The sequence below is a fragment of the Schistocerca nitens genome, chromosome 2 (genome assembly GCF_023898315.1).
Source record: "Schistocerca nitens isolate TAMUIC-IGC-003100 chromosome 2, iqSchNite1.1, whole genome shotgun sequence".
Taxonomy (NCBI): domain Eukaryota; kingdom Metazoa; phylum Arthropoda; class Insecta; order Orthoptera; family Acrididae; genus Schistocerca; species Schistocerca nitens.
The window spans coordinates 840,499,723-840,516,753 of NC_064615.1; the positions used below are offsets into that span (position 1 = coordinate 840,499,723).

Below are 17,031 nucleotides of genomic sequence, written 5' to 3' on the forward strand. Positions count from 1 at the left end.
TGCAAATTTTCATTTTCTGGGACGAATGACATTATACCATAATAAAGAACCAAACATGAGAATACAGTACTGGACCTCCGAGAAAATTGGTATCACGAAAACCACATCAAAAGCTGAATATCAGGTACTTAAGAGTGCATCTGGACATAGAAAGGTGCAATTAGAGCGGAATGAAGCATTTTACTGTGGTTTATGAAATTCCCATGCTGGCTGGAGTAGTCTCTGATGTCCTGTCCCTTTTATGACACTGTAAGATCTCTTAATGCTACTCTCCTGGAAATTGAAATAAGAACACCGTGAATTCATTGTCCCAGGAAGGGGAAACTTTATTGACACATTCCTGGGGTCAGATACATCACATGATCACACTGACAGAACCACAGGCACATAGACACAGGCAACAGAGCATGCACAATGTCGGCACTAGTACAGTGTATATCCACCTTTCGCACCAATGCAGGCTGCTATTCTCCCATGGAGACGATCGTAGAGATGCTGGATGTAGTCCTGTGCAACGGCTTGCCATGCCATTTCCACATGGCGCCTCAGTTGGACCAGCGTTCGTGCTGGACGTGCAGACCGCGTGAGACGACGCTTCATCCAGTCCCAAACATGCTCAATGGGGGACAGATCCGGAGATCTTGCTGGCCAGGGTAGTTGAATTACACCTTCTAGAGCACGTTGGGTGGCACGGGATACATGCGGACGTGCATTGTCCTGTTGGAACAGCAAGTTCCCTTGCCGGTCTAGGAATGGTAGAACGATGGGTTCGATGACGGTTTGGATGTACCGTGCACTATTCAGTGTCCCCTCGACGATCACCAGTGGTGTACGGCCAGTGTAGGAGATCGCTCCCCACACCATGATGCCGGGTGTTGGCCCTGTGTGCCTCGGTCGTATGCAGTCCTGATTGTGGCGCTCACCTGCACGGCGCCAAACACGCATACGACCATCATTGGCACCAAGGCAGAAGCGACTCTCATCGCTGAAGACGACACGTCTCCATTCGTCCCTCCATTCACGCCTGTCGCGACACCACTGGAGGCGGGCTGCACGATGTTGGGGCGTGAGCGGAAGACGGCCTAACGGTGTGCGGGACCGTAGCCCAGCTGCATGGAGACGGTTGCGAATGGTCCTCGCCGATACCCCAGGAGCAACAGTGTCCCTAATTTGCTGGGAAGTGGCGGTGCGGTCCCCTACGGCACTGCGTAGGATCCTACGGTCTTGGCGTGCATCCGTGTGTCGCTGCGGTCCGGTCCCAGGTCGACGGGCACGTGCACCTTCCGCCGACCACTGGCGACAACATCGATGTACTGTGGAGACCTCACGCCCCACGTGTTGAGCAATTCGGCGGTACGTCCACCCGGCCTCCCGCATGCCCACTATACGCCCTCGCTCAAAGTCCGTCAACTGCACATACGGTTCACGTCCACGCTGTCGCGGCATGCTACCAGTGTTAAAAACTGCGATGGAGCTCCGTATGCCACGGCAAACTGGCTGACACTTACGGCGGCGGTGCACAAATGCTGCGCAGCTAGCGCCATTCGACGGCCAACACCGCGGTTCCTGGTGTGTCCGCTGTGCCGTGCGTGTGATCATTGCTTGTACAGCCCTCTCGCAGTGTCCGGAGCAAGTATGGTGGGTCTGACACACCGGTGTCAATGTGTTCTTGTTTCCATTTCCAGGAGTGTATATACGTACGAACAAAATATTTACTTGAAACTAACTAAGTAGGCAAATTTGGTCAGTAGTTTTGAGCTAAATATTTTGTTTCAAATATAATGACAGCTGTAGTAGAATTTTACAAATCTGCCTTCTGTGAAAGTGTTTTTCGATCACAAGGCACTTGTCTAGTACGTCCTCTAGGCCTGAAGTTATTTCTTAAATTTCTGTTCACGTCTTAAATTTATAGAATGACATTCTATGGTAAATTGTAGACTGGCAGCATACCGTGTTTTTCGTTTTAACTCCGCACATGGCTACATATTTAATCCTAGAGTAGAATGTAAACTGTCAGTTGAACAGTTTCTTTGCCTCACAGACAACCTTGTTAATTTTTTGCACATTTTGAAATAGTCGTGAAATTTATTGTCCTTTATTCCGGTATAAGCTACACAAGAAACTGTTTTTCCCCAAGAAATTTGTATTCCATCCTACTAGCTTTTTGTAGTGCTGTGTAGATGTAAACCTGTTGGAAATGCTACATAACAATATTCCAGCGTACGAATTTAAAAAACAATCTGTCAAATTCACCCCATAGCAAAATGTTATGGTACTTCGAGCTGTGGAGCCTAATTTTGAAATGATATTTTGCCAATAACTGCTTCCTTATTTGCATCCTTTATTTGGGTGGGATATAATAAAACAATTGCTCTAAGTACAACTCTGTATGTCCTCTTAACAACATGCCGCAGGGCTGCAAAAGGTCACGTGATGCCCCACCACGAAATTCCACCAGAAATTAGACGAAAAGCGTATGAGCAGAGCAAGCACCAAGCACGGGCTGCCTACGTCATCGTAGCTCCGCATGCGCAGAACAGCCTGTTGCCTGGCGCTGTCTGGTAACTGCTCAAACGAACCTAGATACACACTTGACGATTCGTGACAGAGAAGAGCTGAAACAGGTAGTATACATTGTGCAACAAAATTAAAGGGCAACTTTTTTGAAAGCCTGTCATTTTCTGCTGTTGCGACGCAGAAGTCTGAAATTTGGCTCAAAATTGCCTCCTACCTTTCTCTGTAATGGTGCGGAAGCGTGGTACTGTGCGACGTCACCCACGGGCTCGGCGATGCCTCAAGCAAGAAGGTGTCGACAGAGGCGACAACAAGGCCAGAGTTCATGTGAGGTGGAAGGTGGGTTAATGGTGTCACAATGGCACAAAATTTCACCACAATTCTACCCAAGGCTACCATGGACGTGGCGCACTGTGGGAAGATCGTCACACCTCCCCTTACTCACATCTCACCCCTTTTCTGACTCCGCTGTGATGGAAGTTGGAACCGTGATGCACAGTGTTGAAATCAGACGAGTTTCATGTGGGTAACGAGGAAAACATGTGGGACAGACAGCTGCACAGAATCGGCAAGAGGAGGTCTCAAGTGGTGTCATAAAGGGTGTCAATGAAATGATCCTTTCCATTGGAACATTCATTTTCGTACGTTTTGCCATCAAAAACGATAGTTTACCGTATAATGTGCAACGTCCCCGACAATCTTTGACACTGCTGATACCCCCCCCCCCCCTCCTCTGGACGCTGGACGATTCAACCCTTCTCTGAGTAAATAGTCCAGGTGCAACCACACTGAACGTGATCTCGTCCTTTTGGATTGTAGCAAACGAAATGTTTTCTCTGCTATGGAGGGTGTAATCATTAGGGACCGATCAAAACAGTTTTTCGCGCCCTTCTGTGGCATGTGGATGTGAGGGGGAGGGTGCAACATTGACATGTTCGTAAATAAAACGGCAAAGGTTCCCTCTAATAACCACCTCCCCCCAATTCGGCAACCCCCTCGGTGCCAACTGCACTTTTAAAATGTACCGGAATAGAGACAAGTATTCACCAATTCTCAGGCACCTGCAGGGTAGGCCGGCCGCGGTGGTCGTGCGGTTCTAGCGCTGCAGTTCGGAACCGCGGGACTGCTACGGTCGCAGGTTCGAATCTTGCCTCGGGCATGGATGTGTGTGATGTCCTTAGGTTAGTTAGGTTTAAGTAGTTCTAAGTTCTAGGGGACTGATGACCACAGATGTTTAAGTCCCATAGTGCTCAGAGCCATTTGAACCATTTGAACCTGCAGGATAGGCAATCCTTCGACACAGCTCAGATTTTACATGCGACAAACGGCGCTAGTGCAGAGGCACAGCAACACACCTGAAGGGTGTCGAAGGGATTATCGATCTCACAGGCACCTAGAAATTGGCGAATGTTTGCTGCATTTGCATCTGCATCTACATCAATACGCTTCGGAAGACTAGTAAGTGCATGGCAAAGGGAACATCCCACAGTATGAGTTATTAAGGCTTTTTCCCATTCCATTCACGTATGGAGTGCGGGAAGAATAATTGTTTAAATGCCTCTGTGCGCGCTGTAATCAATCTAATCTTGTCCTCACGATCCCTATAGGGGAGAAATGCAGAGTAATCATATAAAGCCGGTTCTTTAAATTTTTTATAGAGTTCTTGGGATCGTTCCCGCCAATTCAGTTCTTTCAACAAATCTGTGACATTCTCGCGTGAGTCAAACAAACTTGTGACCATTCGTCCTGCTCTTCTATGTATACGTTCAATATCCCCTGTTAGTCCTATGTGGCATGGGTTGCACAACTTGAGCAATATCCTAGGATGGGTCGCATGAGTGATTTGCAAGCAATCTTCTTTGTAGACTGATTGAATTTCCCCAGTATTCTACCAATAAACCGAAGTCTGCTACCTTCTTTACCCCCATGATTGAGCTATGTGATCGTTCCGTTTCATATCCCTACTAAGTGTTGAACCTAGATTCGTATAAGTTTACCGATTCCATATGTGACTCACTGGTACTATATTCGTAAGATACTATTTTTTTCGCATAGAGAAGTGCACAGTTTTACATTTCTCAACGTTTAAAGCAATCTTATAGAAATCTGATTGAATATTTCTGCAGTTTCGTTGAGATAGTGCTTCATTACAGGTAACTGCATCATCTGCAAGTCTGATGTTACTATTAATATTGTCCGTGATGTCATTAATATATAAGATGAATAACAAGGGACACCACACACTTCCTTAGGATACACCAGAAGTTACTTCTACATCTGTCGATGAGTCTCCATTCAAGATAACATGCTGCGTTCTCCTTACCAAGAAATCCTCAAGCCAATCATAAATTTCTCTTCATTCCGTGTGCGCCCGTTCTGTTGATAGCAAGCGTAGGTGTCATATTGTGCCAACTACTTTTCGGAAATCGATAAATACTGCATCTACCTGACAGCTTTGATCCATAGCTTTCAGGATGTTATGTGAGAAAAGTGCTCAATGGTGTTTCTGAAATAAACTGCTTTCAGCTGTATATGACCGGTTTCGTGATTCCATATCACATCTTCAGGTGTACATTTACAAGATAGGAAACGTAGCATCGATATTATGATAACAATAAGATACCTGTCCTAATAATCTATGCTCTATGACAACCAGTATGAAAACCTGCCCCTATGTTGTTGTTTTTGTTTATTCAGTTATGTATAATTCCTATTTTTTATTTAGTCGTCTTGTATTAGGGGGTGATGTATTTTAAATCGCTACAGTCTGGAAGCGCGCGACCGCTACGGTCGCAGGTTCGAATCCTGCCGCGGGCATGGATGTGTGTGATGTCCTTAGGTTAGTTAGGTTGAAGTAGCTCTAAGTTCTAGGGGACTGATGACCTCAGAAGTTAAGTCCCATAGTGCTGACAGCCGTTTGAACCATCTAAATTGGTCTAGTTTTTTGTGTATTGTGGTGGTTCGCTTCTGTATACCCTGATCTATAGTTTCCAGTTTGGTCACTGTATAGAAATCTATTATTCTGGCGTGTCTGAATTCTGTCAAAATCAACCAGAGGCTCTAGTCGTGCACGATCTATATTTTTCTCCTGTGTGTTTGCTGGCCAGGCCCCATGTACTGCCACCATATACAATTTTTGACTGAACGGCAGCCCGTATAATCGCACTTTAATGTGGGTTGAAAGCTCAGTGCTTATAAATAGGGAGAGCAATTGTTTTACCATCCCTGATGCCTTGTGCCAGAGGTCTTGTACATGGTTATGGAAAGAGAGAGTCGTATGTTCAGAGTTACTCCCAAATATCTGACTTTTGGGCTTCACGGGATGTTCTTTCCTTGGAGAGATAATGGTTGGTCTAAGTTAGGGCGATTCGTGCTAAAATATGCAGATATTGTCTTGTTGTTGCGATGCCACTGAGACGCGCTTGCAACGTATTTATACTTGCTGTGTGACCCCGTCCGCTAGTCAGGAACACTGTATTATCGGCAGATGGTGCCAGCTTGCTATGGTCGGCATGTTTCGAAAGAAAATTGTGTACAAAATCGGTGATCAGACAGAATCTTCGGTTTAACATGCCCGTAGTCTTTTGCTGCTGACTTTTTCCCTCGATTTCAGCTGTCATCGCCATGCTAATAAGCTGGGTGTAGCAGAATGATATTGAGGTTTGTTCATGTATCTTCCATGTAAGGTTGCCAAAACTTAAACGCTTTCTCGACGCCTTGTAACACCGTCACTGGAAAGTTTCTGGTATTGTGTTCCGTAAGCCTACGTACTTGAAGCTCCGCAGAGGGCTTCCGCTGGAAAACAAACCGTTCTGTTCTCATGGTTGTATTGTTGACGAATGGTTCTTGGACCCGTTCCTTGAATAACTATCAAACACTTCGCCTAGACTGCTCAGAAGGTTTATTGGATGATAGTTTCAGCTCGCGATAGGTCCTTGTTCGGTTTACGAGTGGGAACATGTTAACTTCCACATTTCTGGGAAGTGGAAGTTCAGTAAATAGCTGTTTAAACTTACAGGTTTAAAGCGCCACCGGTCTGCTCTATATATTTGTTAGCTGCTTGTTGTTTTTCCTGTCTGCTCCCGGTGTTTTGGAGCTGTTCATTCTTCTTATCGTTGCCCTTACTTCACTTGGTGGTGTTAGTCGATTTTTTTTTCTTTTCCGTAGTTGTTATTCTCACCACTATCTAGTTGGTTTGGCTCTACAGTTCACGTTATTTCAATGTGAGGTCGACTTGGTTCAAATGGCTCTGCTTTTCCGTCAATAGCTATTTACATGACGGGTTTGGTCCAGATGGAACATCCTTCCATGTTGTTCCAAAGACTTCTCGGTTTTTAATGCTAGCTGCGAATTAGAACTTAACAGTTGTTCATTATTTTCACCTTATCAGCGGACCAGTGTGGTATAATTTGTTTAGGACCCATCCACAATACTGGATTAGAATCCGGCTGTTTTATTCCACGACATGTGGCCTGACATACCGTTCTTCTGACAAAAAACGAATGTTGGGTACAAAGTTCCGAGCTTTCTAGCTCTAATGTTTTAGTTATGTGAGTACAAATGTCGTAAATTTCTCATGCAAAAATTTCTAATGCTTTTTTAAATATTTAAAATTTTAAAATAGTTTTAGAAAATTATCATATCAATGAATGTTTCTGGATTCTTATTCCTTCTGAATTTACTGTTATGTAGATGTTCACCGGAAGATGTTGCTTTAAGTGCATCAAAACTGGTAATGATCTAGATACAGGTGAAGTGGTTTATTAATACACACGAAGAAAAAAAAAACTTTTAGAGCGAATCGAAAATAAAAATACTACCTAATCAAGTAATATAAGGCTTCATCTGTATTTAAAGGAAAATAATGAAACATCACGTAAACTGAAATACTCATATGTTTTTCGAAGCAAAAAACAAATGCAGTCAAACAGCATGCAATATTCCAGCAGAGGACGGACAAGTGTAATGTAGGCTGTCTCTTTAGTGGATTTGTCGCATCTTCTAAGTGTTCTGCCAACAAAGCGCAGTCTGAAAGTATCTCACGTTTCCTCGGTGAAGAAGTCCTCGGCGTCCAGCATATTGAATGAGTAACAGAGTCCTTCTTCAGTAATCAGAGGTTTGAAGAGGTCGGAAGCGTTCACCACACGGTTCTTCCACTTGACGATGAACATCATCTCATCAAAGGGCGGAGCTACCTGCAAACGATAACGACAGCTACATTTTACTAAATACAATGATGCTAAAGAAGAAATGAGAACAAATTGTCGTTCAGTATTTGATTAATTTTTTATTGTTAGCGCGAGTAATATTCAGTCCCATTCCGCTGCTCGATAAGGTAACAATGCTATGTTTCTGCTCGATAAGGTAACTATGCTATGTTATGTTTCCTGAATAAAAAATACTGATTTCAAATGCATCTTTAGCGTCATTCAGGCGTGGCTTATCAGCGGACCAAGTGCTACCATTCTCATTTACATTTACACGACCACTCTGCAATTCACACTTACGTGCCCGGAAGAGCAGAAGTACTCTGGAGGTGGATCGAGGAACTACTTTACCATTATACTTTCTTAACAGCGATTAGGAAAAATGAACACTTAAATCTTTCCACGCGAACTCTGATTTCTCTTATTTTATCACGACAAAAAATGGTTCAAATGGCTCTGAGCACTATGGGACTTAACATCTATGGTCATCAGTCCCCTAGAACTTAGAACTACTTAAACCTAACTAACCTAAGGACATCACACAACACCCAGCCATCACGAGGCAGAGAAACTCCCTGACCCAGCCGGGAATCGAACCCGGGAACCCGGGTGTGGGAAGCGAGAACGCTACCGCACGACCACGAGATGCGGGCAATCACGACAAAAATTTTTCCCTATGTAGACTGGCGACAGTAAAACATTTTCACATTCAAAAGAGAGAGTGAAAAGATCTCGTCGCAATGACAAACGCCTTTGTTTTAATGATTGCCACCCCAACTCACTTATCATATAGGTGATACTCCTTTCCCTATTTCACAATAATACAAAACACGCTGCTCTTCTTTGGACTTTTCGGTATCTTCCGTGCATTCTATCTGGTGTGTACCCCATGCCGCACAGCAATACCCTAGCACAGGTGGACGAGCATAGTATAGACGACCTCTTTGGTAGATCTGTAGCATCTTCTAAGTGTACTCGAACATTATGAATCACCATGAAGAAATGACTTATTGATACATAACCAACACGGATTCAGAAAATAGCGTTCTTGTGCAACACAGCTGACTCTTTATTCCCATGAAGTAATGAGTGCTGTCGACAAGGGATCTCAGATCGATTCCATATTCCTAGATATCCAGAAGGCTTTTGATACAGTTCCTCACAAGCGACTATTAATCAAACTGCGTGCGTATGGAGTATCGTCTCAGTTGTGTGACTGGATTCGTGATTTCCTCGCAGAGAGGTCACAGTTCGTAGTGATAGACGGTAAATCATCGAGTAGAACAGAAGTGGTATCTGGCGTTCCGCAAGGTAGTGTCATAGGCCCTCTGCTGTTCCTGATTTATATAAATGATCTAGGCGATAATCTGAACAGCCCCCTTAGATTGTTTGCAGATGACGCAGTAATTTACCGTCTAGTAAAATCATCATACGATCAATTCCAATTACAAAATGATCTAGAGAGAATTTCTGTATGGTGCGAAAAGTGGCAATTGGCACTAAACAAAGAAAAGTGCGAGATCATCCACATGGGTACTAAAAGAAATCTGACATATTTTGGGTATAGATAAATCGCACAAATCCAAGGGCTGTCAATTCAACTAAATACCTAGGAATTACAATTACGAGCAACTTAAATTAGAAAGACCACATAGATAATATTGTGGGGACATCGAAACAAAGACTGCGCTTTGTTGGCAGAACACTTAGAAGATGCGACAAACCCACTAAAGAGACAGCCTACATTACACTTGTCCGTCCTCTGCTGGAATATTGCTGCGCGGTGTGGGATCCTTACCAGGTGGGATGGCCGGAGGACATCGAAAAAGAGCAAAGAAGGGCAGCTCGTTTTGTGTTATCACGCAATAGTGGCGAGAATGTCACTAATATGATACGCGAGTTGGGATGGCAGTCACTGAAACAAAGGTGGTTTTCTTTGCGGCGAGATCTCTTTACGAAATTTCAATCACCAACTTTCTCTTCCGAATGCGAAAATATTTTGTTTACACCCACCTACGTAAGGAGAAATGATCATCATAATAAAATAAGAGAAATCATAGCTCGAACGGAAAGATTTAAGTGTTCCTTTTTCCCACGCGCCATTTGAGAGTGGAATGGTAGAGAAGTAGTATGAAAGTGATTCGATGGACCCTCTGCCAGGCACTTAAGTGTGAACTGCAGAGTAACCATGTTGGTGTAAATGTAGATGTAAGTGTTCTGCCAGTAAAACGCAGTTTGCCTTCCCCACAACAGTATGTACGTAGTCGTTCCACTTTAAATAATCCGCAATTGTAATTCCTAGGCATTTAGATGAACTGACAGCTTCTGAAGGCAATTTTTTGATTCTCTTTAAAAAATACAAAGTACGAGGGGTATGTATAAAGTTTTAACTACATTCACACTGAAACCCCCGCGCCACCGTACCCTAGCACGCGGCTGGGAGACCATTGGTAACTTATATTATCGTGCGGTAATGTAGCGCGACAATGCACCATGTATGACGCAATGCTTAGGTGGCGCAGACACTTGCAGTGTCGTCAAACAAGACTGAATGACGGAGAAAAAAGTGTCACATCTCACTGTTGCAGAACTGGGAATCACAAGGGAACTGATACCGGGCTGGTTCCGTGCTACGCCTCAGATACGTGCTACGCAAACATTTAAAACTCATCCTTACACTTGCACACAGAATTTACTCTGTATGCAGACAGACTGGGTAGACAGCTTCAGTCCAGAGAGGTGAATACTCTTACTCAGAGTCAGCTTATGTAACATCACCATGGAAGAGCTAGATTTATGAATCCGAGAGAGAGAGGAGCGCAGCAAATAATGGAAACCACCAGAAAAGGCGAAGACGCAGCAAGCATCGGGCAAGGCGATGCAGAATGTTTTTATAGATAGCCTTTTCAAGGGGGTGCTTTTGTTCCATGATAATGCCCTGACTCATTCTGTACACGCTACACACATGCTGATTCTTTGAGGTATCATATTTTGTCCAACTTTATATTGCTGCTGCTGATAATGAAAAGATACTAAACATCTAAGACCAGCAGCAATGATGGTTCGTGGAGAATTTTATCAATGTGCTGCAATGTGGTGGCCTATAACCTTTTGACTTTCAAGGACAGTAATCATAACTAAATAGAATACATTAATTTCAAGTGTACAAATTGTACTTTTTTAAATACATACATTTTATAATTAATCGTTTAAAACTGCGAGGAATAAAATAAACACGAGTCGAAGAACGACCAGTCAGTGCATTAGACCATTATACCACAGCCCCGTTACGACAATGGCTGGGGGGGGGGGGGGATGACGTCAAATCAGAGTATGCGCTCTCGAAACGAGACAGCTGTGTCCCTTCTCTGAGATGGTCGTAGTGCGGCTGACCATCATTTCACACTGGTTTCTAGATATCGCGGAGAGAGCGCTACAAAATATGTTCTCGTCTGTTTTATAATGCGATATCTGGCTCGCATTCGAAGATGAACTGCATAATTTTGAATGTAGATCGATATTTACAGTGTGTTGTAGCACATGGCAGCCGACTGCCTCTGGTCACATGTCACCTGTTCACCTCCCAGGACGGACTCAATGTACCCCATATGTCTGTGGCTAGAGTGAAAAAGAGAGAGAGATCCACTAAATAGACTGCCTACACTGCACTTGAACATCCTAGCACTAATGAAGTACACCGAGAAAGTTCAAAGAAGGGCGGCACGTTTTGTATTATCGAGAAATAGGCTAGAGAGCGTCACGGACATGATACAGCATTTGGGGTGGAAATTATTAAAACAAAGGCGTTTTATTTTGTGTTGGGATCTTCTCACGAAATGTCAATCACCAACTTTCTCCTCAGAATGCGAAAATATTCTGTTGAGGCCGTCCTACACAGGAAAAAACGATCATCATAATAAAATAACGGGAATTAGAGCTCGCATGGAAAGATATAGGTGTTCGTCCCCCCCCCCCCTCCCCGTCTCCAGTTGGAGAGTGGAATAATAGGGAATTAGTGTGAATGTGGTCCTATGAACCCTTTGCAAGGTACTTAAGTGTTATCTGAAAGTAGCCATCTAGTTATAGATGTATGTGTAAGTGTGAGAAAGTTTTCTAAATGTTTGCGTAGCGTCTATCTGAGGCAGGGCGTGAGTACCAACTCCGTATTCACTTATTGAGATGTGGGAAACCGCCTAAAAACCACATCCAGGCTGACTAGCACACCGGACCGTGTCGTTAATCCGCCGGGCTGATTCGAACCGGGACCAGCGAAATTCAACCATCCCGGAACAAGGTGCTATCCGGCTATCCGAGCGGATCTCACGGACTGTATTATATGGACATGGCATGCAGTGACTTCTCCCCTAGTCAGTGGATGAAGAAACCTTGTGTGGGAAGCATTTCCAGAATGCCGAAGAGGTGCTTTACGGGTAGAACGTTGTCTCAAAAGCCAAAATGCAGATATCTAGAATGAAGGGCTCTACCAAGTCAGCCATCACTGGGAAAAATGTGTCGCATTGAAGGGTGAATACGTAGATGAGAGAAACCTCACTAAGTTTCGTGGTCGCACCATGACTTTTTTCGAATTGATAATCAAAATTTTATGAGCAGCCATCGTACAGTGAAATGGTTTCAACACATAAAATACAGGCAGAGAAACAGCAAGCCATTCACACCACGAACAGCCTTTCAGCAACCGCTAATGGTAAACCACTGTTACATTCCTCTCCTCCAGCACAACTGCTTGTGTACTATGTTCTGGTTAAAAGACATTTCATCATTTTTAATAACCATCATCTGCCCACATAACTGATTTTCACACAGCAAAAAAGTAAATTCTATGGATAAAAAGCTCTCAATTAACTTCCCGCGTCAAATTTCCGGATAAAATCGCAAAGTTCCTTGAATGCCTCCATTGTCATCGTCAGAAGCTAAGACCGTCGTGGAACAGGGGAGGCGCACACTTGTATGCCCAGATTATGGCAACTGGTTGGCTAGATTACGTCACGGAGGTGGCAAATTCTGAAGTGACATCCTCTACGTCCACAGATTATGTTAGTGCCCGCTGCCCAGCGACGTTTGCAGCAACACGAATCATGTCAGGCGGTACACTGTACGAAGTCTTCCTCAGTGACCCTTCATCAAGTGTACTCTACCGTGAGTTGCTAAGTGTATACCTGGTGTCTCTACTGAAGTTGTTATCATACAGCCTAATTTCCAGTCCTCATGAAGATGGGGCGAAATACAGAAAGGAGCTATCGTGTTTGGAAGTAATAATGACCACATCATGAGTGAAGTTGGCCATCTTTGCGTATCGGCGCAGAATGGCCAACGTGCTTACAGGAATGGTGTACTACTCGAAAGCTTGCAACACAGCGTAAGAACAGTGCACTAAAAAATCCTAACAGAGAAGACCGGAGCGATTATCGCGCCTTGTCAATGACAAGCAGTTTCAAACCCGCAAATGATGTTGTCACTGACTGCACGGCCATTTCAACTGGTTTTGTGACGGAGATTTTGTCCCCTAGTGTACATCTTACATTTAATATTGCAATACACGCGCGAATGCAGTAGGATATTTTTATTTCGCTCTTGTATACGAATGTTATTTCCAAATTTATGTCTACGTACGATCAAATGTAGAACTCTCTGTAAGCATCATCTGTAAAGAGAAAATGCTGTGGCCCGGTAGAACAGGACTTTGTAATTAAAAAACTGATGTGCGGACAGTTGAAAGTCGGTATTCGGAGAAAGATCGATACCGTCTTCGCTGAAGTTACGTTCGGCATAAATTTCTTTTCAAGACCAGTTTAGACAGCAGTTAGCAGATGAAAACAAGAAGGAACAATCATACCGAACAAGGAGACGGAAACAGTTCTTTATAGAACATGGTAAACGTAATGGGGAATCTTTCAGAGACACATCAGAGCATCATTATTGAAAGGAATCATTAATTTCAAGAAGAAAAATTGATTCGAAGCTTTCCAACAAAGAGAGACGACGAGAAAGCTGGAGGCTGAAGACAAGACGAACCGAAGGTTCAGCAGTGAAATCTAAGCAGAAGACGACAGGAGGACGATTTCAAGATATCGAAAGAACGTGGATCGTGAGCGCCTGTCACGAAAGTAACGCGAGCACACATATGGTGCATTGACAGTGATGGTGTATAGTGTTGACGGCAACTCTTATTTTGGCCAAGATAGGTGAAGAGAGAGGGTGAGATAAGTGGCGGAGACAGCGTTACAATAGACAGTGACTATTAAGTAATCTTTGCGGTACTGAAAACAGACACGGAACAGTACATCATTTGCTACAATCATTTACTCTGGGGGCCAAAGCACTCGTTGATCTGAAAGTGGAAGTTTTAATAAGCTGAGGCCACGCTATTCAAATTATTACATGATCGCCAATTGTTGCAATAAAAACTGCGTGCATATATAGATAGCCTGGCTAGTACCATATTGAGATCTCATCTGAAATGTTTTAATGAAATTCCAGAGGTTGGAATGAGAGACGGAGCCATATTTGAGATACTTAAGATTTCATCTACGCTACTGGCCATTAAAACTGCAACACTAAGAAGAAATGCAGCCGATAAACGGGTATTCATTGGACAAATATATTATACAAGAACTGACATGTGATTACATTTCCACGCAATTTGGGTGCATAGATCCTGACAAATCAGTACCCAGAACAACCACCTCTGGCCGTAATAACGGCCTTGATACGCCTGGGCATTGATTCAAACAGAGCTTGGATGTCCATGCAACTTCAACATGATACCACATATCATCAAGAGTAGTGACTGGCGTATTGTGACGAACCAGTTGCTCGGCCACCATTGACCAGACGTTTTCAATTGGTGAGAGATCTGGAGAATGTGCTGGCCAGGGCAGCAATCGAACATTTTCTGTATCCAGAAAGGCCCGTACAGGACCAGCAACACGCGGTCGTGCATTATCCTTCTGAAATGTAGGGTTTCGCAGGCATCGACTGAAGGGTACAGCCACGGGTCGTAACAGATCTGAAATGTAACGTCCACTGTTCAAAGTGCTGTCAATGCGAACAAGAGGTGACCGAGACGTGTAACCAATGGCACCCCATACCATCACGCCGGGTGATACGCCAGTATGGCGATGAAAAATACACGCTTCCAATGTGTGTTCACCGCGATGTCACCAAACACTGATGCGACCGTCATGATGCTGTAAACAGAACCTGGATTCATCCGAAAAAATGACATTTTGCCATTCGTGCACCCAGGTTCGTCGTTGAGTACACCATCGCAGGCGCTCCTGTTGTGATGCAGCGTCAAGGGTAACCGCAGTCATGGTCTCCGAGCCGATAGTCCATGCTGCTGCAAACGTCGTCGAACTGCTCGTGCAGATAGTTGTTGTCTTGCAAACGTCCCCATCTGTTGACTCAGGGATCGAGACGTGGCTGCACGATCCGTTACAGCCATGCGGATAAGATGCCTGTCATCTGGACTGCTAGTGATACGAGGCCGTTGGGATCCAGCACGACATGCCGTATTACCCTCCTGAACCCATCGATTCCATATTCTGCTAACAGTCATTGGATCTCGAGCAACGCGAGCGGCAATTTCGCGATACGATAAACCGCATTCGCGATAGGCTACAACCCGACCTTTATCAAAGTCGAAAACGTGATGGTACGCATTTCTACTCCTTACACGAGGCATTACAACAACGTTTCACCAGGCAACGCCGGTCAACTGATGTTTGTATATGAGAAATCGGTTGGAAACTTTCCTCATGTCAGCACGTTGTAGGTGTCGCCACCGGCGCTAACCTTGTGTAAATGCTCTGAATCGCTAATCATTTGCATATCACAGCATCTTCTTCCTGTCGGTTAAATTTCGCGTCTGTAGCACGTCATCTTCGTGGTGTAGCAATTTTAATGGCCAGTAGTGTAATTTTTATCATTACGAAACGCATCATAGCCATACTGACAGGTGGCTGATGGCAGCAGAGCAGGCAACCAGAGACGTTCCTCGCGACGAGCGGAGACAAGGGAACATTGGCAGTGCGTTTTATGAAACTTAGTTAGTTCTCACTGGAACAAAAGCAGCAGATACACAGTCGCAAGCACAAGACGCTACAAACGGTTCAAATGGCTCTGAGCACTATGGGACTTAACATCTGAGGTCATCAGTCCCCTAGACTTAGAACTACATAAACCTAACTAACCTAAGGACATCAAACACATCCATGCCCGAGGCAGGATTCGAACGTGCGACCGTAGCAGTCACGCGGTTCCAGACTGAAGCGCCTAGAACCGCACGGCCACACCGGCCGGCCAAGACGGTACAGATCCATAATGACAATTATAAACTCAGTTGATGAAAACACTTCGAGAGGTAAAATTTTTCACTAGCAATCAGTCACCACCAGTGAAGAGCATTTAAGAATTACAGGAGACACAGACTATTACTTGCAACAGAATATTTTCGTTACGGTAAAAATCAAGTGAGGAAACTTTGTTTTCTCGAAGAAGTACTATTACACCTTTCTAGATTAAGACAGTTCAACTTCGTAATTTAACTTTGTTTCCAGAGCTTGATGCAGTTGTGCCATTGTGTCAATATAGCATTCCAAGACGTCAGTGAACACGTGCAAGTACGTACACAGCAGTTATGATTTTGTTATAGTCATCCCACAGAACAGTTTAAATTCGGTTTACAACCATTTACATACAAATTGTTCAATAAACTGTAATAAGTTTCTAGCAAGTCAAGCAACCAGAGGAAAATTTGCAGTAGCATCATTAATACACACTACCTCTCTCTGAAGCAAGACGTTGCTAATTCTTCATAATAAAATTCGAAACCTTACTGTTATGCTGTATTTGTTTCTGTTAATGTACGGCTGACACTGTGTGTGAACTCTGGTGTACTGTTCAGCTGCAAGTATGAACGTGAGGCTTGGTATCGTACGAGTGCAGTTTAGGCATCTGGGCAGATATGATTGATTTTAATAAAAACAGAAGCGGGTGTACAGGTGGTAATTCAAGTGTCGGCCATTGACAGTGACAGTTGTCAGTCATTCCACCAGACGTAGAACGTAAGAGAGCAGTATTCCAGTGTTATTTAAGCAGTCTGACGAGATAACAATAACCGTTTTTGTTTCTGAGCCAGCACTGCTAAGTGAACTGCACGCAGTAGACATCTGGACTTTGGTGCGTCGGAAAAGACAAATCTTGCAGCCCAATAGTATATCCTGTTGCCATAAAACAGAAGTGCAACTCTCAATATGTTCCTCTTGAAGTCTGTATTAGGGAACAGGAG

At 44.0% G+C, this 17,031-nt stretch overlaps 1 protein-coding gene across 1 annotated transcript in view; it reads right to left on the reverse strand.

The window, feature by feature from the left end:
• Nucleotides 1–17,031, reverse strand: part of LOC126234670 (pickpocket protein 28-like) — a 109,105-nt gene that overhangs the window by 34,091 nt on the left and 57,983 nt on the right. The window contains exon 5 of the mRNA XM_049943410.1: nucleotides 7,558–7,709. Within this exon, the coding sequence (XP_049799367.1) occupies nucleotides 7,558–7,709 (152 nt within the window). The remainder of the gene's footprint in view (nucleotides 1–7,557; nucleotides 7,710–17,031) is intronic.